Here is a 27903-nt window from a genome sequence, read left to right on the forward strand (position 1 = left end):
TGTATATTATTTTTATATCATTTTTCTTTTAAAATGAGCTATAATATGGTCTCGTGTCATGTTTCCTTTAAGATGCTACAAGTAACGGCAACCTAGGGAGACATTAATTAACGAGCTACTCTCGGCCTACTAAAATTCAAACTTATACGTAGCTCCCTACCTTTTATTCTTTAGAACGACCATCAAAATTGCGCCAAACTTCCTTCGTCAAAATGATCACCCAATTCCCGTTGGCTTAATTCTACGGGACATTCCAAATTACATAGCACCATACCACCTTCCGCCTGTTACCGGCTACGGTCGGACTGCTGGTGCTCCCTTGCACCTGCCAGTGCAGGCGGTCCCTCCTTCACCCACAACCAACCCTTTTCTGTCCTGGACGGAAGAATCAGCTGAGGCCGGTACTTGTGCCCAGGACAGGCGTGCGCTACAACAGCTTGCTCTGAATGTGCATGTTAAACAATGTCCAAGTCCAAGTCCCAACGCCACGATCATCCCGCTCCAGCTCTTAGCCGAAGATGACCTTTGCCGCTAAGCAGCTTAAAGTCGCACCCTGCTCCATTGATCTACCCCCCCCCCCCCCCACACACACACACACACACTGCTGGGGTCGATGATCCAGATTTTTGGTGCACTGACAGAGTTCAAACTGTCACAGAAGGGAGAGAAGGCGTACGTAACATTATTTTACGTAAACCAAGCACAACAACCAGTGACCAAGAGGAAACAGAGACAGAGACGGAAGAGGAAGACTGGAACGGCAGAAACGGCACAGTGGCAACCAAAGCCGGTGGCTACTCCACCGGTAGCGGTTCCTTCGCCGCCGCCGGCGAAGTGACCGTCCCCTCCACGACGCAGACCGGCCAGCCCGCATCAAACTAAAGTGGACCCGCCGGCCAGCCCTGACTCACCGGGATCCACGGCTCAACACCCCCAATCGCCGGCCCGTATAAGGGCCAATCTTATGGCGCCGTTGAAAGGGATTGAACTGGTGGTCACCCCTAAACCCAGCGTAGGGGCAGAAGGTCATCATCAACACCCCGATGTCGCCAACCCTAAGCTGGCGGAATCTCTCTCCCCCCCCCCCCCCCCCGGAGGAGGTCAGACCGGCAAAGATCGCCTGGGTCGCAGCTCCACCGACCGACGACACCAGTGATGACATCATAATCTTTGTGATCAACACTGAATACGACAGCCTGTTAGCCAACGCCAACAACGACCCGCCATTCCGCCACTCATACGACAGATGACGAGGCACGTTTGACCTAGTCGGATGGCAAGATGAGATTGACACGCAATTCGTGATCACCACCCAACACAGCGGCCTATTCCAGTAAGCACTCATCAAAGAAAGAGCATCCAACGAGGCAATTCACAAGGTCTTGCACAGGGTCTTCGCGCACAACTAACTGAGCGTCCTAAATATGTATGGATACCTCCTCCAGAACATGACCAACTTCGACGCCAACCCTGACAGCCCTTTTCAGGGCTACACCAACACTAGGTTCGTATAGGTCGGTACGTTTAGGCTTAAATTAAAAAATCCGACACCTTTTAACTTTCGGCTGAACCGTTCAAAATTAGCGTTCAATCAGCAAATTTTTTTCGGACATTACTTCGACCTTTAGGCTTAATTCTCCTGAGAACTTTTTTTTTTTTTACCACCGCCTCTTCCGCCTTACCTCGGTCCACCAACAACTGGTCTTCTGCGCTACTTCAGTGCTTAAGTCGCAAGCGAGAATCCCGCCTTCCCCTGCCCCCCCCCCCCCCCTGTCTTGGACGCAAGAGCTTGCTTCGGAATGATTTGCGCCCACGACATGCGTGCGCTACAACAGTTTGTTCTGAATGTGCATGTTAAACTATCTGACCTGACCTAACCTAACGGCACGACAAATAGTGATGTGTTGCCTTAATGCCAGTCACCCAGTGCTGAGAATGTACTGGTCTAATCGTCCAGGAGAGTGCTGAAAGAATACAGTGTGACACACACACGCACGCGTGCGCGCACACACACACACACACACATACACACACACCAAATATATGCTTTATGTTGATAGGTTGTATATACACAAAAACATCACACGTTTAAGAACATATTTTTTTAACATAATAAGAACTTCATTTGAAAAATGTTATGTAAACAGTTTTACATAACATAATAAGAACTTTATTTGAAAAATGGTTATGTAAACAGTTTTACATAAAGTAATAAGAATGAATACAATATAGATAACAAAAGTTCATCAAAGAAAGTCTTGTGTATGTGATATTATAATTTGATCCCATGAAAGGCGTGCTTCGTCAACACGGTGTGACTGGTACTAAATGCCTTCAGGTAATCTTAAATTCGCCGAACCCAAATTATCAGGCAATGTAAAATATATTCGGCTATTTAAGTTTTGCCATTATTTTACACATTACTTACATTTGGACAATTTTCCATATAGCGATTTTAGCGTTACGATCACTTGTAAAAGCAAACTACATTAGGCACTTAAGGTGATCTTAGCGCTAAGATCGCTTTGCTGAACGAAGAAGTCGTCGTAATATCTGCAGTAGCCTAGCTCAAACAACACAAAAAGATGCACATCTCTTAAACTAGTGTGTGGGGGAAGGGGGGTCAAGCCAGACTCCTATCTTTATTTGTAAGACAAACAAAAACATTGTTCGTCTTCAAGTGTGTGTGTGTGTGTGTGTGTGTGTGTGTGTGTGTAGGGGGGATGGGTGAGAGGTGTCCCCTGCCCTACGAAACGGCTGTTTATATCAATACAGTGTTTTTCCTCCTGCTAGAACAAAATTATTTCCGATGAACCCAATATAAAATATGAAATAAAAACAAATAATATATACATGTATGTGTAATTTTCTCTGTAGGCCTATACTGGGGTAGTCTAGGTATGGGTATTGCCATTTGGTATGGATATGAACATTATTATGGGTATGTGTATGATAAGTAAACGTACAACATGGTATGGTACAGCAGTATGTGGTATGATAGATGAAATAGATAAATGCCTGTCACAAACAATGTGTTGTTTGTTCAAAAAAACAATTGGGTCATTTCCAGTGTTCAAATAATAACAAATACCACAAAGTACAATATTCAATAATTGTGATAGAAGAAAATGTACCATTCAATCTAGTCCAATCTAAATGGTTTTCGATTTGTACCAAATGGTGGTACCAATAGATTTTCAGTTTCTGTTAGCATATTACATGCCGTTTCCAAACCTGAAGTTTCCAAATATCTGGATTCACAAAAGAGTTAGCAAATTTATATATAAAGGCTAAAATATTATTTTATAGTGCATTTCTTTAAGACCAAATTTCTAACAAAATCTACCAGGTATGGATGTCCAGCAATCAGGTTAAGAAACTAACGATAAGATAAAGGAAAAACTTGGGTTTTGATTGGTATCCTGACCTATGGACTATGATATATACATATTCTATTTTTTCAGCACTTTCCCCAGGGAAACTGGAAGGTGTTGCCACGACAAGCATGATTAAACATTTAGTGGATCATGTAACAACGCGTGAAATGGTTGATCGACACCTGTAGTGTAAAACAGTATAAAAGTATAATATTCGCTCTGCTCCCGTGGTTTATACCACATATTTAGATGTCAGTGGATTGTAACGTTTTCTCTATCATTCTAATATCTAGTAACGTTATATGCACAGTGACAGACGTTGGCGAAGAACGGTCTGTCTATCCATCAGTCCGTCTGTGTGTCTGCTGGTTTCTCTATCAAGTCTGTTCCTTTTGAATTCCAGTTGATTGGCCCTACTTGTGATCTGGCTCCACATGTTTTGGGCCTCTAACTGAAATTACACAAAGAGTAGCAGAATACAGAAAGGATTTCATAAAACATAAACAAACTCAGTAGAAAAAACAAGTATATTTAATAATATATCCATAAATTATCTTCATATAGCATATCGCTCCTACGTTGACATGAAAATTGACTCTTATTCCCCTCATACAATAGGGAAGAATAGTATAAATGTTTAACCTGTTAAGGCCGTGGGAAAAAACCCTCTTTTCACCGACATTTTAATAAACAGAAAATGAATCTGTTAAAATCAACAACCCCCCCCCCCCCCCCCAAAAAAAAAAACCCCAACAAAAACAAACAAAAACAACAGCAAACAAACAAACAACAACCAAAAAAAACCCCACAATTCTGTAGGCCTACTTAAAGCTAATAGTTGGCCTATATAGGACAGCATTTCTGGCGATGTGACAATGTGCCCAGGACAAACATGCACCAGAACTGCATATAACTTTAATTGCTTAACAATAACCAAGTCATTATTTGGGGATCACAAATAATGCCAAAGCTTGCCACATCGTTTGCGATGGAAAGACCAGTCAGCACTGCAGCTTCGTACATGGACACGTAATTCTACTATACTCTGTCAAAAAAGAAACGCATAGGTGATAGTTAAAGAAGAAAAGTGTTTGATTTTACAAAATATAGGGTCTTTTTGTACATTATTGCTGAAAGGACCATGTTTGTTAATGTTCCTGGAATCGGACAGCATGCCCAAATGCACCCTAAAACAAATTTAAACGCACGTTGTGCGACAATTGCAGGAAATCGGTGTAAAATAGTCAGATTTTGGCGAATGCATGTGAAACTCGGGAAAAAGATTGGGGTAGTGATGGGTATTTCAAGCTGCAATGCTCGCAATGATGCCTCATTTCTATTTCGGCGTAGACGAGTTACAAGATGCCAAGACTAAGCCTGTTTTCCCGGTATCCACCCTGGTAAGATGTATCCCAAAGTCGCCGTTGCCGAAGCTGTGTGGTATTGGCTTGAACGCCTCTCTGTGATATCCTGCGATGAGATTGCTGGTGTCTGAAGTGTCGCCTACGAGTAGCCTGGTATACTCCACTTCGAACCGGTATTCTCGGACAGCTTGCGCCGCTTGTCTGGTTGAGCACCAACAGCAGCACCGCCCTGGTGGGCGGGGGCCGAAGAGTCCACCGCAACAGAGTTCGGACTGGTAGCGTTGTCCACGCTAATATCATGTTCAACCCGTTCCTTCCTCGTTGCCTTCCTTGGAGATGTAGTCCTAGGTGGGGGCGGCGCGGGTGTTGGATCCTCCACTGGCAGTTGAACTGTCCGTGCGGGTTCCTTCCTCGTAGGAGGGACCACCGCTGGTGGTTTAGCCACCAGTTTTGGTCCCCCTGTGCCACTCCTGGCGGTGTTGGGTCAGCATTCCTAGGGGCTGGGGTCGCAGAAGGAACCGCCGCTGGTGGTTGGGCCGCCAACATTAGTACCCATATGGCGCTGTCATGACATTACTGCCTCTGTTAGAGTATCAAGTCTAGACTCTAAAAGTGTTATAAGCACCAGCCCAGGTATCAATGGTGTGGGGGGGGGGGGGGGGGGGGGGAGAGATTAATCTCGAGCAATGCGATAACGGTCTGCATCGTAGCGAAGTTGAAAGGAAGGAAATGTTTTATTTAACGACGCACTCAACACATTTTATTTACGGTTATATGACGTCAGACATACGGTTAAGGACCACACAGATATTGAGAGAGGAAACCAGCTGTCGCCACTTCATGGGCTACTCTTTTCGATGAGCAGCAAGGGATCTTTTATATGTACCATCTCAAAGACAGGTTAGCACATACCACAGCCTTTGATATACCAGTCGTGGTGCACTGACTGGAACGAGCAATAGCCCAATAGGCCCATCGACGGAGATCGATCCCACACCGACCACGTATCGAGCGATCGCTGTACCACTAGACTACGTCCCGCCCACGCAGTGAGGTTAGAGTCTGAATGGTAATTCCGGAAACTGACGTTATTTTATAAACACGTGCACCAATGAACTGTGTGATGGTTCTGTTGTTTCAAATTTATCTCGTTAACCCCCGTGCTAATATACTCTGTTACACTACTGGATGGTCCGTATTTCTTTTTATGCACAAAGTTTGTATTTATAAGACATCGACGCCCAGTAACAACAAGCAACAAAAACGTTAAAAAAATCGATTACTGGTAGATTAAAAGAAAAACGTCACACTAATTTTTTATTATTATTAAAACAAATTTAGTAAAAAAAAAATCTTACACACACACACACACATATATATCTGCCACAGTGCGGTACTTCATACTGTAACTATTATAGTTTACACATGCAGTTTATATATATATATATATATATATATATATAGACAGACTGTCTCCCATGCTCGAGCTGCACCGAGGGTATGCAAATTAGCGGATTTGATACGTATTTTACACAAATGCACACCTTCGAGTTTTATTGGTCAAGTTTTTCAGCTACACCTTGCTACTAATGGAAACCTCTAAGACTATATGTCAGAATTATCAAATGTTTGACATCCACATGCTCTAGTGGTGTAGTTAAACAAAACAAACTTTAACTAACTTTTTTTCAGCTGCATGCATGTCAAACATAACACGTTCTTCCTTCGTCAGTAAGAGTATTCAATCAATTCAAATACCAGACATAAACTGTGTTGATATCTTTCTGAAAAGTCTAAAAATATTGCATTTGCAACTACATGTATAACAATGAGCCTTATACAAATATAATTTCGCCACATACCCTTCAATATCATATGAAAATACTTCACTGCACTGACTTGACTACAAATGTTTAAGTGAGTGAGTGAATGAGTGAGTGAGTGAGTGAGAGAGAGAGAGAAATACCTGGAGGCGGGAGATAATCGGCATTCCTTGCAAGAGATTTCTTCACCATCCTCTGGACCTGCCCAAAATCAAGAGCCTCATCGATAGCTTCATACACGTCATCATCGGCAACGCTTGAAGAACATTCCATTCCCTTTGCACCTAAACTGGGTGGCGGAGGTGGTGCAGGTGGTAGTGCAGACGATGCCTCGGACATTGCATTCATCTTCGAATAGGCTTTCGCCCTTTCAGTGACGTTGGACACTCCAACAGCATTTCTGGTGAGTTTCTTTGCTTTGTAACCTTTGCTGGCCATTTTTTCGTAAACCTTAGACGCCAGGATGTCTTCGTCGTAATGCTCGTCTTGTCCAGCTTCCGCCAAGACCTCGCGATTAACTTCCTCCATCCACTGCTCAAGCGACAGCTCCTCCTGAGCTCCGCCGATTATGATCTGAGTGAGCGCCCGAGCTCCAGCGAGCGGCACGTACTGGCCGCCAGTGGCGTAAGCCAGTCCCATGAAGAACTCTTTGTATGGCACCAGAGACGGCTCGCACCCTACCACGTACAGTGTGATCCCTTTCTGTGCAAGCTGGCGAACTATCTGAAGAGGATCAAGACCTGCAGGGCAGCCATTAGGAAACCCGTCACCTGATGCTTTTAGTCCATGCGGTGGAGCATCCGATATTAGGATTGCAATCTTCGTGGCCGTGGGTCGCCAGTTGAGTTTAAGTAGGTCATGAAGACCGTCTGCTACTGCCTCTGGTGCATCTCCGCCACCGGAAGCAGAGCACTCGTGCAGCCAGTTCTTCATTTCTCCCACTTTGCCAGTGAAGTCGTGAGGCCTGGTGACAAAGGTATCCTCCTGGGGAGGATGATCACGATACTCGACCAATGCCAAACAAACATCAATCTTCTCCGTAGCTACAATGGTCTCCACGATTTTGTGAATGTTTTCTCGTGCAGTGTGTATATATGAAGACATGCTTCCTGGAAATAATAAAATCAAAATTAAAGAAAAACAGTACAAACAGTACACCTTCAACTACATGTCCATAAAAATTGAAATCAAATAATTTCCTTTACAAGCAAATTTTATTTTTATTTATTGTTTTAAAATATCAATTTGCATTCTGGGTGTACTGCTAAATCAATACATATCCCCTACCGGGGCCAACACATTTTCCTATCTCCTAAGTTCAAGGGTCATAACTCTGCAAAAATAAGTTACTCGTCATGAAAGTCAAAGGTCTCACTACACAGTTCACTTCCGGGTGACAGTTCATTCATCATGTTCCACTATAGTTCCTAATTGCACATGTTATGGTTCAAATAATTATTAACTTTAGGAGTGGCGAAGAATTAAAATAATATGTATGTTTAATGGTAAGCCTTCTGGCTGTATTTTGCCCATGTTATTTTGTAATATTGTGCACTGACCTTTTGGGATATGGGTGTATAGCGCAAGACACAGCCGGAGTGAATCGGTTAATGAACACCTGTTTGGACTGGTACTACAGCTAGACGCAAATGTTCTCAATTTTGGAGTGAAACTAAATGCTTATTTAATGTATGTTCGCAATGGTGCATGTTGTTAGTGCCAACAAGAACCTGTGCTATTGGCAATCTTCATTTGAAGTAGAGCAATTAACATGGGTTTCAATACTGTTTATCTCCAAAAATATAAGTTTAGCAAGCCAAAATGAGAATGTACTAGTGTAGCATTCTTATAAAAGGTAATTTCATCGATTTGGTTTTTAGCCAAGCTTATGGGGGCCCTCTTTGGGTAAATATTGCAAACGTCAATTTTATGTATTGGGGTTTTTTAGGGGAGGGGGTGGGTGTCCAATAACTGACATGCTAGTGTTCTTAAATGTAATATATAAATTGATCTGAATGTCTAACATTGAACTTCTCATTGTAAAAGGTAAAAATTCAAAGTCACAAGGTCAATATCCAAATTCACCCAAAGTTATATGATTTTGTGCATAATGATTTTTTTTTAATGTAGCCCACCATTAATAATGTGTGGAATTTCATGCTGAAATATGTAGAAAACCCCCAGAATTTAAACACTTCACTATATGGAATGGTTGTTGCCCATAGCAACCATTGATGAAAACTAATATTCTTAATGAACTAACTAGATAATTAGATTCTTTGTATGTTCCTTACATCAGAACTACCAAAAAGGTCATACATTACCATGTAGTGGCTGTTTGTTTGATGGCCATCTTATTGTGTGGATGACCAAGGAGTAACAATGTGATATGAAGTTTTATTGGATGATATGGCGCATTTATCTTTTAATGTATTGTTTAGAGTTCATAAGTTACACTGGTCTAGTATGGCTTTTCATGGTGTAAATGACCAAAATTATCAAACCAAGTTTGACAAAATCTGTTAATAGACTTTAAGGTCTCACTACACAGTTCACTTTCGGGCGAGAGTTCATTCATCACGGTCCACTATAGTTCCTAATTGTGACATATGTTATGGCAGATGACATCTGTGTAGTGAGACCAAACTTAAGCTGTAACAGCACATAATAAAACAATACACAGAATTTTAGCGCAATGTCTTGAGGCATTGCGAAAAAGTCCACAAAACTAATTTTCGTATCTCCTAAGTTCAAGGGCCATAACTCTGCAAAAATGAGTTAATCACCATGAAAGTCAAACTTAATCTGTAACAGTATATAATGAACCAACACACAGAATTTAGCTCAGTCGGTTAAGTACTCGCGTGAGGTGCTTTCGTTGCAGGATCAAACCACCTTGGTTGATCCATTCAACTGATTGTGGGTTTTTTCTCATTCCAACTAGTGCACCACAACTGGTCAAAGCCCATGGTATGTGTTTTCCTGTACATATAAAAGCAAAGATGTAGCAACAATTACGCACAGTATGGACGTGCGTAATGCAAAAAAATCTGGGAATAGGTCGAGGCTGTCTGTAACTGTCTTATAAAATATACTTTCTTTTGTTCTTATGATTTAATAAGATACAACAAGAGTCAGGTTTCTCACCCTACTTTTAGATAAATCCTTGTCAGATCTCACACCCTACTTTTCTCTTTTTCAGTAATTAAGTTTCCCCAATAAAGTAGCGTGCGTAATGCTAACATTTTTCTGGCTACGCCCCTGTAAAAGATCCCTTGCTGCATTAGGAAAAATATAGCGGGTTTCCTCTGATGACTACATGTTAGAATTACCAAATGTTTGACATCCAATAGCCAATGATTAATTATTCAATGTGTTCTGGTGGTGTCATTAAAACAAAACAAAACAATTATTTATGTAAATATTATGTGTGAGATTGTTTAAATGCAGAAAAATTACAACTTAGTTAATAGTTGTGTTATAAATATATAACCATGGTAACTCATTCTATCAGATAGTCTTTACAGGAAACGAAATACATTTTCCCCATTAATAGCAAGGGATATTTTATGTGCACCTTCACAGACATGACAGCACATACCACAGCCTTTGATATACCAGTCACTGTGTACTGGTTGGGATGGGGAAACCCCAGAATCAGAGAATGGGTTGTTAAGTACATTAAGTAAGCACTCTACCGACAATGCCAGATCCCACACCCTATTTTTAGATAAATTCTTGTCAGATCCCACACCCTACTTTTAGATAAATCCTTGTCAGATCCCACACCCTACTTTTAGATAAATCCTTGTCAGATCCCACACCCTACTTTTAGATAAATTCTTGTCAGATCCCACACCCTACTTTTAGATAAATTCTTCCAGCTATTTAATATAACGTAGATTAGTTTTTAGTAAGGCTCTGAATCACTTCTTGAATGTTATAAATGATCTCAAAAGTAATAAAAGTTTGTTTTGTTTCACGACACCACTAGAGCACATTGATTTATTAATCATCGGCTATTGGATATCAAACATTTGGTAATTCTGACATATATAGCTACATTTTTGCATTAGCAGCAGGGGATATTTTATATGCACCATCCTACAGACGTGATAGCACATACCACAACCCTTGATATACCAGTATGGTGCACCGGCTGGAATGAGAAATAGCCCAAAAGTCCAACTGACGGCGATTAATCCCAAACCGACTGCGCATCAAGCGAGTGATTTACTACTGGGCTACCATACATCCCGTCCCTCAAAAGTAATAAAGCATAAAGGTCTGTGCATAACATTTACGATTTATATTACCACAGTAAACATCTACACTCTGGGGTTTGGTGGGTTTTTCTACATTTTGACATCTATTCGACCTCCAATAAATGTTAGTCGTTACATATTCACTCATTCTCATTTAAGAAGCCTGTTGGGGTAGCCCTGCTTATTTAAGTTTGAGTACTTTCCCCCACCTCGGTAGGCCTACTCGGGCTACTACCCCCAGTAATCCTTTATGTACGAGGATAAGGCTAGAGCATATTTAATGTTTAAATCATAATTTCATGGACCAAGTAGTGCTAGTAAAATTATGAAATAAAGTTTCTTAAATGAGAATGAGTGAATATGTGGCTTGCGGTGAACTCGTATGGAAAACTTACTCGTATGGGGGAAAATGCAGTGAAGTCGTATGGAAATCCACAAGTGAACTCGTATGGAAGACAAACTCGTATGTGGGAAAATGCAGTGAACAAACTGATATATCCATAACTGTATAGCAACTTGTTTGTAGTTTTTATGCAGAGTTCTACAAATCCGCTAGCCCAACGTCCATGGCATTGGCTAGTGTTTTTTTAAGTTCGGGCTGGTGAGAAACGCAAAACATGCATGCATTGTTTACGGTTTCTGTTGCAGGAAATAAGTCTAATGACATGCGTGTTTTAATTATAGGTGACTGCCGTTGACGCACAAACTGCGGTTGACACGCAAATAGTTGACTGATGGGGACATAAATAAGAAGCATGTATACAAAACAATAGCCCGAGTACTCTGACTGTAAGAGAGCTAGACGGACATTTGGACATTCGGACATTTGGTATTAGAGCGGGACTCGTTGCCTACCGTTTGGTAGTCAGGAATTGCCAAAAAAAGACATAGGTTGGTCTCTGACTGTAATGAGAGCGTGTTTATGTCCAAATGTCCGTCTAGCTCTCTTACAGTCAGAGTACTCGGGCTAACAAAACAAGTGTCAAAATACACATTTAAAAGAAATATCAAAGTTAGTATATCTGCATATCCATACATCCCCATACGAGTTCATCGTTATTTTTTCCATACGAGTTTTCCGTTCATACGAGTTAGTTTCCATACGAGTTCACCGCATCCCCCCCCAACCACCCCCCAGCCCCACTTTTCGGTCGTCTTGGATTAAAGTTTAATTTACCTACTCTGAACGTCAAAATCATTAACAAATAATGAAAATCGCATCTCTACTGAAGGCAGGTAGTACTTACCTGTACAGTCCATAACAAAAGCCATATCGAGTACTGAAGAATCATGTTTAGCAATCGGTGGCTGGGAGGTTCCGGTTTGGCTTTCAGTTGGTATTTCTTTGCCGTCTTTTTCTGCCATGACGAGCTGTTAGAGAATACGTCTAGGTGTACGGAATTACAGGCTTACTTCTGTTAGGCTTTACCGCACATGACAACATACAGAGAGCCATACACGTACGTATAAATGCTGTTACAAACCTATTTCACAGCTTCCGGGTTTATCGTTTGTTTTGTTTCCATCTATGAAAACAAATCTTCGGTATAACTCGGAAATGCTCGGAACTCGCACTAGGACCAAAATCGACCTGCCGAAATATATGACGAACGCGAGCTGCACTTCCTATAACATTTATAAATGAAAGGTCGAGTAAATTCCAATGCCAATTTATTTAAGAAATGAAGTTCAACGTCCGAAAATGTGTCGTTCAGCGAAAGTAACGTGCGCCAACGAACACAGCCGAAGACTTCCGACCAAAAGAGGGATTATTTCAGAAGTGATTCAGAGGCACATGTTAGATTACAGTGTGTTACAGTTTTAGAATGTAGTCACAAAACATCTTATTTCTGTTCTGGGTTGATACAGGAAATATATAATTTTATTATTATTATTTATTTTATTATTTTTATTATTATTATTTTTTGTTTTGTTTTTTGAAAGCGGGGGGTGGGGGTGGGGGCAGGAAAAGGGCACATAGAGAAAGTCGTTTGACTCAAAGGCATCCCAATGGTTAAATGACAAAATAAACGAGGATGATATATGGTGGAGATGGAAGCACAGCTTGGTAAAGACTGTCAGTCCCAATTTAATACAGTATGAAATGTCAGATATTTGGGACTAGCTAGTTTTTCATGCCAAAATTGATTTTTTGGACTACTTTTGTTAATTAGGATATGCTGAATTCAAAAAAGTTAGGTGCCATTTTTTTTACGTGCATCTTCAGCCACCATTTTGGATTTCAAAATGGCCGCCATTTTTATTATTTTGGGGGGAAATACCTTAAATTACTGACTACTTACAAAACTGTTTTGTGATGTAATTGCAAAATTTTGATGATAGGGAACATTCATAAAATCATTATTCTTAATTATTTGTTATAAATATATATAATTGGTGGCCATTTTGAATAAATAATGGGCTTTATTTTGAAAGAATGTTCTACTGCATTTTGTGTTCGATTATGTAACAAAAACGTAACAAAAGACCAGTTTCATGCCACACTTGGCCAAGACCTTGGAGAGATAGCACAATTTCTCAGGAGTTATATGAAGCAGGTAGAGAGTTTACTTCACCTGATTCGAGCGAGCAGACAGTGAGAGTGGGAGCTTCATCTTGGTGCTCTTGAGAAGCAAGTGAAGTACTACTTTGCTCATGATCTCTACAAATATGCTCGGCTTGTGCCAGTTTATCTTGCCCAAATACAGTTGCTGAAGAACACTGATCAAGAAACCTGGAAAGCTCTGAAAAGTGGGGATTTCATGGTGAATAAATCAGGCATCCCATTCACAAATCTGTTCGTGGATCAAACATTGGAACAACTTATCAGAGAACTCGAGGTTGCAGGAGGGATTACTGGAATTACTTAAAATGAAGATGCACTCGGTAGATTCTTCTTGATTGCTCCTGAGCTAATCAGTCTCATTCAAGAATTCCAAGATGGTTATTGCACCGGTGGTGACCATTCAACAACCAAGGAGCATTATTAACTACACAATTCAGCCATAATCAAGGAGGGCATTGTTAAACACTGTGGTGGAAACCCCTTCTTGTGTAAGGCCACGAAGCTTATGAACATAGCATCTAATATGGAGGTTCCAGAAACTGCCAAAGAAGACGTTATCCTCAGAGATGACAAGGGTACAAAGACATATGTAGAGTTTGTGTCAGAGAGATTAGTTGCATCTACAGCCGATAAGTCAATTTGGGATACGGTAAAAAAAAGAATGAAGCAAAGTTGGTAATAAACTGGTCAAGTTAAGAGATCAACAACTGTTGGCAAGGTTTCTTGTAGTTCAGCAATCACGCCCTAGTATGATACAGTCTCTAAGTGAGTCAATTGGAAAATATGAGTTTTCTTTTATCCCCAGGTCACTTTTCTCCTTAAATGGTCTTCTTCTCATCCCAGCTGACAAGAGTGACTTTGTCCACGCTATTGAAGAGTACAAAATGGAACCTTCAAGTGAATTTGGAGGGGATCTAGTTATAACCGATGCATGAAACAGAGTGGAGGGCCGTTACAATGTATGCATTATCGAAGCAATGGCAGTTGTCCAAGCCATCAAGAAAGGTCCATCAATGGTAAATTGCTCCAATTTTGCACAAGCCTTTGTTCGAAGCATCTGTAAAATTATTTCTGGGTATAAAGAAGGAAGAGTTATCTTTGACAGATATATTGACAACTCACTGAAAGCTCAGACACGTGGCAAAGGGTCTGCTGGTGTTGACCCAGTCAAGTTTGACATCAAGGACTCAACTAATATCAAATTAGTACCACTCAAAACCCTGCTGTCTCACATTGACACAGTCTCAACTAACAGAGTACTTGGGGAAAGCTCTACTTCACGAATATTCAGATAGAGCAAGAACTTAGTTGTCGTCTATGGAACCTCAACGCATTCCAACAAACCAGATGTCTTTGATTCCAACACTGGTGAGCACTCACACGAGGACGCAGATACCTTGATCCCAATGCATGTGCTTGATGCATCCAATACTGACGGAGACATCCGGGATATAGATGTGTATTCGCCAGATACAGATGTCTTCGTTTTCTTAATGGATTTGTTTTCAACTTACAACATTCCAGGCAAGCTTCATTTCATCACTGGGAAAGGGAAAGCGAAACGGACAATTGACATACGGGCAAGATGTTTAGCAGTTGGAAGCGAGAGAAGTAAAGGACTACTAGGCCTTCATGATTTTACTGGTGCTGATTGGGGAGGAAAATTTGCCGGTATATCCAAGAGTAGGTGGATAAAGCATTATCTAAGCCTTGGATCCAATTCCGAAGTAGTTGGCGTTTTCCGGCAATTCGGTGAGGATGGTTTCGACTTGTACAGCATGTCAAATGAGCTTGAAAGCTTTGTGTTCGCAGTGTATGCCAAGAACAGCAAATGCAGCACAGTCAAGGAACCGAGATGGGAACTGTTCAAATCCAAAAACCTTGAAGCTGTAAAGTTGCCACCAACTCTTGGAGCACTGAAACCACACATCCAGAGAGCCAATCTCATATCGCTAATCGGTAAAGGATACAAACAGCCACGGCCGCACATACCATCGCTTACTGACAATGGATGGGAGAAAACATCAGATGGGACAATTTCCCCTAAGAAATGCCTTGAGCTACCTGCACCTCAGGCAGTTGTTGAACTTGTCAAGTGTGGGTGCCGTGGCAAATGTGCCAGTACCTGCTCCTGCCAGAAAAATAACTTGCCATGTACAGCACTTTGCAAATGTACTGACTGTGATAACACAGTGGATTACAATATGACAAGTCAAGAAGACATCGACTAGGTAACCAGTAGGCCCTGGCTTAAATGCTTATTGATTGGAATTGGAATATTCTGATCAAACCTTGATTCATGTAGTGAAAAGATAACTCAAAATGTATAAACTGTGTATGTTAAGTTTATAGATAATATAGTACGATTTAATATGTATTACTGCTACATGTTTGTGACCTACACTGTTAAAATGCTTGCTTCAAATTTAACAAAAACTGATTACAATATAAACCCACCAATTGTTTGTATAAATTAATGATAAACAATTTGTGTAAATTTTAACTTCTGTTAAAATTAGCGCAACTTGTTTTAACATTCATTTTTACAGACAGATGTTGGGTTCATATAGTAAATAGTATTGGTTAAATTTTAAGCAACCTTCTTAACAGTGTAGATACTTCAAATGATCGTTCTGTGATGAGGCCTCTCTACATCAAAATAATTTGGAAAAAAACCAATGGTTTTAGGCACGCATACATCATTTAATACCCGAAAAACCAAAATGGCCGCCATTTTGAATTTTTCTAATGTCTATTCTATGGTGAGGCTCTTCTACATCAAAACTGATCAAAAGAATTTGAAAAAATGGTTATAGGCACTCATACATTCAATTAATACCAGAACATTAAAAAAAAAAATGGTGGCTGAAGATGTGTTTGAACAAAATGGCACCCAACTTTTTTAATATCAGCACACTACAATCAATAAAGTAAGACAATAAAATCCATTTTGGCACAAAAATCTAGCTGGAATACATATGAAACCGTACTAATTACATTTCATTTATATTTATTTTCGTCCAATTAAGGGGCGGGATTTAGCTCAGTCGGTTGAGTGCTCGCTTGAGGTGCTTGCGTCGCAGGATCGAAACCTCTGTGGAACCATTCAGCTGACTGGGTTAATTTCTCGTTCCAACCAGTGCCTCACAACTGGACAAAGGCCGTGTTATGTGCTTTCCTGTCTGTGGGAAAGTGCATATAAAAGATCCCTTGCTGCATTAGAAAAAATGAAGCGGGTTTCCTCTGATGACTACGAGTCAGAATTACCAAATGTTTGACATACAATAGCCGATGATTAATTAATCAATGTGCTCTAGTGGTGCCGTCAAACAAAACAAACTTTTTATATCAAATTAAAGTTCTAACACGCTGTCCTGGCCACACATCTCGGCTAACTGGTCCGTCTGTTCAAGACGGGGTTAAGAAAGAAGTCGGTGTAGTAGCCTTGCACCATACTTTCTTTGGATGGGAGCCGGTACTAGGATGCGAACCCAGTACATACCAGTCTTCAGACAGACAGCTTAAGAACTACACCATCAATGGTAAGGCTCACCGCAATTTTACGTTCTACACAAAATACATTTTAGATAGTAAATAGTTAACTTAAACCGTTATGATACAAATGTTTTGATGGTCATTATGGGATATGAAGTGGACATTCTTTTTTCTTTTTTTTGGGAGGGGGGGGGGGGGGGGTGCAATGATAAATAAAACCCAGTTGAAAAATCACAACCCTTTGGTAAATGGTGTGTATGAAGGGTTGGGAGCAATGGAATGATTTACAAAAAAAACAAAAAAAAAAACACCCAACCCAGATGTTTGTGGAGTTGAGTAATGTTTTTGAAACAACTACTTGAGTATATTTAACAAGTACGCGACCAACTTCAGTTAGGCCATAGACAATTGTTTTCTTTTTCTTTTGTCATTTTGAATTCGCCCAAAACATGCCAATCTTGCAATTGGTAAATGTTTAATGGTTCAAGTTCAAGTTCTTTATTTGCTTTGAGTTTTACAACTCATCAGCTAATAAATAACATCAATAATACAACATAGTTATACAAAATACACACGTGCAAAACAATGGTGGGTGTGGTTGATATATAATCATGGACAATGAAGTTATATAAGCTACATTTATTACATTAACTATCGCCCTGCATTAACCGATCTCTAATTGTATTCGCTTGCACTAAATATTTGCCTAGGTTATTGTTACCTGTCGTTAATAACTGTATAAAACGATACACACTTGGCCGCTTATAATAATACAATTTTATATATTTACATCGCAAATCTTTGTATTGTGGACACACTATTATAATAATAATAATAATAGATTTTTATTTCAGATCAGATCCATAGAACATATACTCTTCAAAAGAAGAAACGCAAAACCACATTGTCGTAACATTTGGAGAATTGATTTAATTATTGAATGGTGAGTCCGATAATTACCAAATGTTGGAGGATTGTTCACAATTCACTCTAGTCCATTGTGAGTAAGTGATAGGACACACCACCAAGGTCAAGGTCAAGGTCATCTGGAGTCAATACCGGGTGTGGCCTCCGCGTGTGTTGACAACTGCCTGGCACCGCCTGCCCATTGAAGCAACCAGAGTACGGATGACGTCCCGGGGGATGGTGGCCCACTCGGCCTGCAAGGCTGCTGCCAGCTCGGGCAGGGTCTGGGGCTGTGGTTGTCGCTGTCGGTCCAACTCGTCCCATAGATTCTCAATTGGGTTCAAATCCGGTGATATCGATGGCCAAGGAAGGACATTAATGTTGTTGTTCTGTAGGAAAGCCGTTGTGAGACGTGCTGTGTGAGGCCTGGCGTTGTCATGTTGGAACACTGCGTTGGCGTTGGCCATAACTGGAACGATGTGTGGCCGGAGGATCTGGTCAATGTAGCCCTGTGCATTCAGGTTGCCCTGCACGTGGACCAGGTCAGTTCTGCCAGTGTGTGAGATGGCTGCCCACACCATGACACTACCCCCGCCGAATCTGTCCACTTCCTGCACGCATTTTGCCGCATAACGTTCACCACGACGTCTATACACGCGACATCTTCCATCATGACGTCGGAGCAGAAATCGGGACTCGTCACTGAACCACACCTGTCTCCATCGCAGTTGAGGCCATTGTCGATGAATCTGGCACCACTGCAGTCGGAGTCGACGGTGTTGTGGTGTTAAGATGACACCTCGAACTGGACGTCTGGCACGAATTCCTACCTCACGTAGGCGGTTCCGTACGGTCTGGTCGGATATCCTGCGCAAACCTGGTATTGCTGCGGCTGTGGAGGTGGCAGTAGTCAATCGTTCCCGAAGGTGGCGTACCCGGATGTAGCGGTCCTGCCCGGGGGTAGTGACCCGTGGTCGACCGGATCTAGGGAGGTCACGTGTTGATCCATGTTGCTGGTAACGGTCCCCCAGTCTGGAGATGGTGCTTGGGGACACATGGAATGCCCTGGCAACGGCCGTTCTGGATTCGCCTGCGTCTAGTCGGCCGATGGCATTGTTTCTCTGCGGTTCACCGAGACGTGGCATGTCCTGGATTGTCAACTGTCGGCCAGATACAGAGGCCAGGCAAGCGAACACCCTGCACTTTTATACTGTCGGTGTTCATGTTGCACGTGCAGACAACGCACGTGCAGTGGTGACATGGTTTGCACGTGGCTGCGTTTTTACGAATATTCACATTTTGAAACTTTATTTTACAGTAGCTGCGTTTTATCGAATGTAACCGTGGGAATGTGTTTGGGACATGCAATGACCTTATATTCACAAAGCATGAACCGGTAGGAAACATAAAATCGGAGTTATAACCCATTTGTACCCTTTTGCGTTTCTTTTTTTGAAGAGTATATATAAACATCACATATAAAACTGATTATAAAGTGATATTCACCTTCTATGGCATTAGCATTACACAGAGTACATATTCTTTCCGATTGTTCGATGTTTCGATACCTGCTAGATTCTACATTTAGTTTATGATCGCATATTCTAATCTTACATATTTCTTTTATATAACGCGTTTCCATTGACAATCTTAAATATGTTTGTAATCTAAATTAATTTAATAAATATTGATATAAAAGTCCTCTAGACGTTGTCATTGTTTTGCTGTAACATAATTGCTTAAAAGTATCTAATATCCTTTCTTTGATTATAATATAGATACTGTCGTCAACATATGATAAATTCCAAATATAGTTCAATCCAAGTGAATACAATTCGTGCCTAATGTTAATTAACCAATTATCGTTATAGTGTGCCATTTCTTCATATATGCCCCTTAGAATACAATTTGTAGTGTTACGTAATTTTATCCAATATTTAAAAATTCTCAGTTTTCTTGTTATTTGAAGTGGAAACCGTCCCGGTTCGCTATAAATAAATTCGTTACACGTTCCTTTTCTTACTCCCAATAATCTTTTACAAAATTGTGTATGTACGTTTTCAACATCATGACCTGAGTGAAAGCCCCAAACGTCAGCACCATAACTAAGGATAGAGTTAATATATGTATCAAAAACAACAAGCATTGTTTCGATATTGAAGAAATTGTTCCGGCATACATTCAATATTGAAAATAATGCCGTGAGTCCTTGTTGAACGGCACTGTCGGTAAATTAAAATCCAAAGACAATGTTTTATATATATACATAATATAAATGTTTATTTGAGCAATGCATTGTACATTTACATAACGTCAAACAATAAATGCATCAGTAGCAAAGTTCCTCATTTTATTTGAGGATATTTTTGTATGTACACCACTAAATAATGCATTCCTGTAGTACGGGGGCGGGATGTAGCTTGTTGCGCGGTAGGTCTAGGGTCTATCCCCGTTGGTGGACCCATTGGGCTAGTTCTCGTTCCAGCCAGTGCTACACAACTGGTGTAACAAAGGCCGTGGTATGTACTATCCTTTCTATGGGATGGTGCATATAAAAGATCCCTTGCTGCTAATCGAAAAAGAGTAGCCCATGAAGTTGCGACAGCGGGTTTCCTTTATCAATATCTGTGTGGTCCTCAACCATATGTCTGACGCCATGTAACTGTAAATAAAATGTGTCGAGTGCGTCGTAAAATTAAAACATTTCCTTCCTTCTTGTAATACGTGACGTGCTGTGTGATTTCACCGGCGAAGATCTAATGGCAGTCTTGTGTGTGTTGGTCACGCTGCATCACCTAACCAATTTCCAACAAGTCGATCATTGACCCACTTGTTGCATGGGAAGCCCCTCGTGGTAGTTTTACACAATGGTCCAGTGAATTGAACTTCAAAACTGGTGTTTGTAGCTTATATTCCAATTGTGGATGGGTGGGGGAGGGTAGAATATGGGAGTGGGATGCAGCCAAAATTAGAGCAAGCATCAAATTTGGGGATTTTATTTTTGAATTTTTCCAGAATTGAAAACATGGTTTAATACAGATATTTTGAGATTCTATCTCATAATTTTATGTTTCCAACCCAAAATCTGGGATTTGCAGCAGCATAGAACCGTGTTATATTTGCAGCTTGGAGAATATGCCTGTACACACATGTATGTTAATAACAGTGAACAGCCTCTTATTTAAATAATTAAATATTTGCCAGAAATGTCCATAGTTTGCAGCAATCGTCTCCTTCCACTATCACCCATATTCTCCACGTATGCTGCACAGATATTCTTAATTCAAACACAGAACAAATATTCATATTGCAGACCATGGTTTGGTTAATGTTTAATATACATGTTGGTTTTTGAGTAATAGATGCTCATGATTGTATTGAATTGTATTGTATACATTACGAGGAATAATGTTCGGAATGTGGTACAAAAATACAGTACTGTGAATATAATTTTTACGGAGAACTCAAGGACACTGACTGACAGAACAAATGCTGAGTTTGTGAAACAATAATACTGTTGATAGTTCCAGTGTTTTGGTGGCCTTCGTGATACTGTTTAACTAGTTTGTAAGAACATGTTGTCAGTGTAATGTGTTTTGATGAAGAGTTGTTTCTTGGTTCTCACGACTGCCGTCATGTGAAGTACTGTTTAGCTAGAGCTTTAAGAATGTTTCTCAAGTTTAATTATATTCCACCATGTCAGGGTCACAAGTTCTGAGTGACTTTTTTACAGATGTAGTCCAAAGAAATGTCTTTTCTTCCCGACCACTTGAAGTATCCTACAGTATGTAATGACTTCTGTCTGCTTGCTGAACACTGTCGCGACATACTGATGCTGGCTTCTCTCAAGTTGTGTCAGGTTTTCTTTAGAACTCGTCATGGATGTAATATGAAGTTAAATAATGTCATGATCATGGTTGCTGGTTTCTCAATGTCAAAGATGTGATACCCATTTCAAAACAAACACTGAAAGATCTTCAACAGGCTGAATTTTCTATACCAGGGTAAAATAAATGTTTGGGTGTTTTTTTCCTGCATTTCAGATCAAATTGAGTGTACTTTGTGCAAATTATTTTAGGTGAAACAAAAGCTGACATCTGGTAAAAAATTTGGTAAAAAAGGAGAGAAAAAAAGGAGAGAAATATCACAAGCCTGTTTCGAGTGTTTCCCTGTTAAGTAGTGCTTCAGTGTTCACTCCACACCTCACGTGAAAAGTTGTAGGTAAGCGACAAATCGATCGCCTTGCAATAAAATGTTTCATAAATTTTATTTCAAACTTCATGGGACTGCTTGCATAGAGAGTGATCTTTGGCTTGCTTTCATTTGGTTATAGTGTTCTTTACTAAGGACTCATAATAACGTGTAGTTGAGTCAGTGTAATGTATTTTAACGAAGAGTTGATTCTTGACCTGTTGTTTCTCAAGTCTGTCGTCATGTGAGGTACTGTTTAGCAAGGATTTGTAATAACTTGTAGTCAGTGTAAAGTGTTTTGATGAAGAGCTGTTTCTTGTTTCTCACGACTGCTGTCATGTTTAGCTAGAGCTCGTAATAACTTGTAGTCGGTGTAAAGTGTTTTAATGAAGAGTTGTTTCTTGTTTCTCAAGTCTGTCGTCATTTGAGGTACTGTTTAGCTAGGACTCGTAATAACATATAGTCAGTGTAATGTGTTTTGATGGAGAGTTGTTTCTTGGTTATCACAACTGTCGTCATGTGAGGTACTGTTTAGCTAGAGCTCGTAATAACTTGTAGTCAGTGTAATGCGTTTTGATGGAGAGTTGTTTCTTGGTTATCACAACTGTCGTCATGTGAGGTACTATTTAGCTAGAGCTCGTAATAACTTGTAGTCAGTTTAATGTGTTTTGATGAAGAGTTGTTTCTTGGTTCTCATGACTGTCATGCGAGGTACTGTTTAGCTAGGACTCCTAATAACTTGTAGTCAGTTTAATGTGTTTGATGAAGAGTTGTTTCTTGGTTATCACAACTGTCATCATGTGAGGTACTGTTTAGCTAGAGCTCGTAATAACTTGTAGTCAGTTTAATGTGTTTTGATGAAGAGTTGTTTCTTGGTTCTCATGACTGTCATGCGAGGTACTGTTTAGCTAGGACTCCTAATAACTTGTAGTCAGTTTAATGTGTTTGATGAAGAGTTGTTTCTTGGTTATCACAACTGTCATCATGTGAGGTACTGTTTAGCTAGAGCTCGTAATAACTTGTAGTCAGTGTAATGTGTTTTGATGGAGAGTTGTTTCTTGGTTATCACAACTGTCGTCATGTGAGGTACTATTTAGCTAGAGCTCGTAATAACTTGTAGTCAGTTTAATGTGTTTTGATGAAGAGTTGTTTCTTGGTTCTCATGACTGTCATGCGAGGCACTGTTTAGCTAGGACTCCTAATAACTTGTAGTCAGTTTAATGTGTTTGATGAAGAGTTGTTTCTTGGTTATCACAACTGTCATCATGTGAGGTACTGTTTAGCTAGAGCTCGTAATAACTTGTAGTCAGTTTAATGTGTTTTGATGAAGAGTTGTTTCTTGGTTCTCATGACTGTCATGCGAGGTACTGTTTAGCTAGAGCTCGTAATAACTTGTAGTCAGTTTAATGTGTTTGATGAAGAGTTGTTTCTTGGTTATCACAACTGTCATCATGTGAGGTACTGTTTAGCTAGAGCTCGTAATAACTTGTAGTCAGTTTAATGTGTTTGATGAAGAGTTGTTTCTTGGTTATCACAACTGTCATCATGTGAGGTACTGTTTAGCTAGAGCTCGTAATAACTTGTAGTCAGTTTAATGTGTTTGATGAAGAGTTGTTTCTTGGTTATCACAACTGTCATCATGTGAGGTACTGTTTAGCTAGAGCTCGTAATAACTTGTAGTCAGTTTAATGTGTTTGATGAAGAGTTGTTTCTTGGTTATCACAACTGTCATCATGTGAGGTACTGTTTAGCTAGAGCTCGTAATAACTTGTAGTCAGTTTAATGTGTTTGATGAAGAGTTGTTTCTTGGTTATCACAACTGTCATCATGTGAGGTACTGTTTAGCTAGAGCTCGTAATAACTTGTAGTCAGTTTAATGTGTTTGATGAAGAGTTGTTTCTTGGTTATCACAACTGTCATCATGTGAGGTACTGTTTAGCTAGAGCTCGTAATAACTTGTAGTCAGTTTAATGTGTTTGATGAAGAGTTGTTTCTTGGTTATCACAACTGTCATCATGTGAGGTACTGTTTAGCTAGAGCTCGTAATAACTTGTAGTCAGTTTAATGTGTTTGATGGAGAGTTGTTTCTTGGTTATCACAACTGTCATCATGTGAGGTACTGTTTAGCTAGAGCTCGTAATAACTTGTAGTCAGTTTAATGTGTTTGATGAAGAGTTGTTTCTTGGTTATCACAACTGTCATCATGTGAGGTACTGTTTAGCTAGAGCTCGTAAGAACTTGTAGTCAGTTTAATGTGTTTGATGAAGAGTTGTTTCTTGGTTATCACAACTGTCATCATGTGAGGTACTGTTTAGCTAGAGCTCGTAATAACTTGTAGTCAGTTTAATGTGTTTGATGAAGAGTTGTTTCTTGGTTATCACAACTGTCATCATGTGAGGTACTGTTTAGCTAGAGCTCGTAATAACTTGTAGTCAGTTTAATGTGTTTGATGAAGAGTTGTTTCTTGGTTATCACAACTGTCATCATGTGAGGTACTGTTTAGCTAGAGCTCGTAATAACTTGTAGTCAGTTTAATGTGTTTGATGAAGAGTTGTTTCTTGGTTATCACAACTGTCATCATGTGAGGTACTGTTTAGCTAGAGCTCGTAATAACTTGTAGTCAGTTTAATGTGTTTGATGAAGAGTTGTTTCTTGGTTATCACAACTGTCATCATGTGAGGTACTGTTTAGCTAGAGCTCGTAATAACTTGTAGTCAGTTTAATGTGTTTGATGGAGAGTTGTTTCTTGGTTATCACAACTGTCATCATGTGAGGTACTGTTTAGCTAGAGCTCGTAAGAACTTGTAGTCAGTTTAATGTGTTTGATGAAGAGTTGTTTCTTGGTTATCACAACTGTCATCATGTGAGGTACTGTTTAGCTAGAGCTCGTAAGAACTTGTAGTCAGTTTAATGTGTTTGATGGAGAGTTGTTTCTTGGTTATCACAACTGTCATCATGTGAGGTACTGTTTAGCTAGAGCTCGTAATAACTTGTAGTCAGTTTAATGTGTTTGATGAAGAGTTGTTTCTTGGTTATCACAACTGTCATCATGTGAGGTACTGTTTAGCTAGAGCTCGTAATAACTTGTAGTCAGTTTAATGTGTTTGATGGAGAGTTGTTTCTTGGTTATCACAACTGTCATCATGTGAGGTACTGTTTAGCTAGAGCTCGTAATAACTTGTAGTCAGTTTAATGTGTTTGATGAAGAGTTGTTTCTTGGTTATCACAACTGTCATCATGTGAGGTACTGTTTAGCTAGAGCTCGTAATAACTTGTAGTCAGTTTAATGTGTTTGATGAAGAGTTGTTTCTTGGTTATCACAACTGTCATCATGTGAGGTACTGTTTAGCTAGAGCTCGTAATAACTTGTAGTCAGTTTAATGTGTTTGATGAAGAGTTGTTTCTTGGTTATCACAACTGTCATCATGTGAGGTACTGTTTAGCTAGAGCTCGTAATAACTTGTAGTCAGTTTAATGTGTTTGATGAAGAGTTGTTTCTTGGTTATCACAACTGTCATCATGTGAGGTACTGTTTAGCTAGAGCTCGTAATAACTTGTAGTCAGTTTAATGTGTTTGATGGAGAGTTGTTTCTTGGTTATCACAACTGTCATCATGTGAGGTACTGTTTAGCTAGAGCTCGTAATAACTTGTAGTCAGTTTAATGTGTTTGATGGAGAGTTGTTTCTTGGTTATCACAACTGTCATCATGTGAGGTACTGTTTAGCTAGAGCTCGTAATAACTTGTAGTCAGTTTAATGTGTTTGATGGAGAGTTGTTTCTTGGTTATCACAACTGTCATCATGTGAGGTACTGTTTAGCTAGAGCTCGTAATAACTTGTAGTCAGTTTAATGTGTTTGATGGAGAGTTGTTTCTTGGTTATCACAACTGTCATCATGTGAGGTACTGTTTAGCTAGAGCTCGTAATAACTTGTAGTCAGTTTAATGTGTTTGATGGAGAGTTGTTTCTTGGTTATCACAACTGTCATCATGTGAGGTACTGTTTAGCTAGAGCTCGTAAGAACTTGTAGTCAGTTTAATGTGTTTGATGGAGAGTTGTTTCTTGGTTATCACAACTGTCATCATGTGAGGTACTGTTTAGCTAGAGCTCGTAAGAACTTGTAGTCAGTTTAATGTGTTTGATGGAGAGTTGTTTCTTGGTTATCACAACTGTCATCATGTGAGGTACTGTTTAGCTAGAGCTCGTAATAACTTGTAGTCAGTTTAATGTGTTTGATGAAGAGTTGTTTCTTGGTTATCACAACTGTCATCATGTGAGGTACTGTTTAGCTAGAGCTCGTAATAACTTGTAGTCAGTTTAATGTGTTTGATGAAGAGTTGTTTCTTGGTTATCACAACTGTCATCATGTGAGGTACTGTTTAGCTAGAGCTCGTAATAACTTGTAGTCAGTTTAATGTGTTTGATGAAGAGTTGTTTCTTGGTTATCACAACTGTCATCATGTGAGGTACTGTTTAGCTAGAGCTCGTAATAACTTGTAGTCAGTGTAATGTGTTTGATGAAGAGTTGTTTCTTGGTTATCACAACTGTCATCATGTGAGGTACTGTTTAGCTAGAGCTCGTAATAACTTGTAGTCAGTTTAATGTGTTTGATGAAGAGTTGTTTCTTGGTTATCACAACTGTCATCATGTGAGGTACTGTTTAGCTAGAGCTCGTAATAACTTGTAGTCAGTTTAATGTGTTTGATGAAGAGTTGTTTCTTGGTTATCACAACTGTCATCATGTGAGGTACTGTTTAGCTAGAGCTCGTAATAACTTGTAGTCAGTTTAATGTGTTTGATGAAGAGTTGTTTCTTGGTTATCACAACTGTCATCATGTGAGGTACTGTTTAGCTAGAGCTCGTAAGAACTTGTAGTCAGTTTAATGTGTTTGATGGAGAGTTGTTTCTTGGTTATCACAACTGTCATCATGTGAGGTACTGTTTAGCTAGAGCTCGTAAGAACTTGTAGTCAGTTTAATGTGTTTGATGAAGAGTTGTTTCTTGGTTATCACAACTGTCATCATGTGAGGTACTGTTTAGCTAGAGCTCGTAATAACTTGTAGTCAGTGTAATGTGTTTGATGAAGAGTTGTTTCTTGGTTATCACAACTGTCATCATGTGAGGTACTGTTTAGCTAGAGCTCGTAATAACTTGTAGTCAGTGTAATGTGTTTGATGAAGAGTTGTTTCTTGGTTATCACAACTGTCATCATGTGAGGTACTGTTTAGCTAGAGCTCGTAATAACTTGTAGTCAGTTTAATGTGTTTGATGAAGAGTTGTTTCTTGGTTATCACAACTGTCATCATGTGAGGTACTGTTTAGCTAGAGCTCGTAATAACTTGTAGTCAGTTTAATGTGTTTGATGGAGAGTTGTTTCTTGGTTATCACAACTGTCATCATGTGAGGTACTGTTTAGCTAGAGCTCGTAAGAACTTGTAGTCAGTTTAATGTGTTTGATGAAGAGTTGTTTCTTGGTTATCACAACTGTCATCATGTGAGGTACTGTTTAGCTAGAGCTCGTAAGAACTTGTAGTCAGTGTAATGTGTTTGATGAAGAGTTGTTTCTTGGTTATCACAACTGTCATCATGTGAGGTACTGTTTAGCTAGAGCTCGTAATAACTTGTAGTCAGTTTAATGTGTTTGATGGAGAGTTGTTTCTTGGTTATCACAACTGTCATCATGTGAGGTACTGTTTAGCTAGAGCTCGTAAGAACTTGTAGTCAGTTTAATGTGTTTGATGAAGAGTTGTTTCTTGGTTATCACAACTGTCATCATGTGAGGTACTGTTTAGCTAGAGCTCGTAAGAACTTGTAGTCAGTGTAATGTGTTTGATGAAGAGTTGTTTCTTGGTTATCACAACTGTCATCATGTGAGGTACTGTTTAGCTAGAGCTCGTAATAACTTGTAGTCAGTG

General features: G+C 39.9%; 1 protein-coding gene across 1 annotated transcript; it reads right to left on the reverse strand.

The window, feature by feature from the left end:
- Window positions 1–2128: 2128 nt before the first annotated feature.
- LOC121388317 lies at window positions 2129–12358 on the reverse strand. The gene is made up of 3 exons (XM_041519608.1): window positions 12077–12358; window positions 6708–7673; window positions 2129–3828 (listed from the first exon to the last, which is right to left on the reverse strand). Exons 1-3 carry the CDS (start codon window positions 12192–12194, stop codon window positions 3791–3793), a joined length of 1122 nt encoding a protein of 373 aa, XP_041375542.1. The 5' UTR covers window positions 12195–12358; the 3' UTR covers window positions 2129–3790.
- Between the last annotated feature and the right edge of the window lie 15545 nt (window positions 12359–27903).

The sequence above is a fragment of the Gigantopelta aegis genome, chromosome 14, assembly GCF_016097555.1.
Source record: "Gigantopelta aegis isolate Gae_Host chromosome 14, Gae_host_genome, whole genome shotgun sequence".
NCBI classification, from domain to species: Eukaryota; Metazoa; Mollusca; class Gastropoda; order Neomphalida; family Peltospiridae; genus Gigantopelta; species Gigantopelta aegis.

Excerpts from the sequence above, each read along its gene's own strand:
- LOC121388317 (XM_041519608.1), bottom strand. The coding sequence starts at position 12,194 with ATGGCAGAAAAAGACGGCAAAGAAATACCAACTGAAAGCCAAACCGGA. Across the intron at positions 7,674-12,076 it reads TTTTGTTATGGACTGTACAG|GAAGCATGTCTTCATATATA; the intron begins GTAAGTACTACC and ends TATTATTTCCAG. Across the intron at positions 3,829-6,707 it reads CGATTATCTCCCGCCTCCAG|TTAGAGGCCCAAAACATGTG; the intron begins GTATTTCTCTCT and ends GTGTAATTTCAG.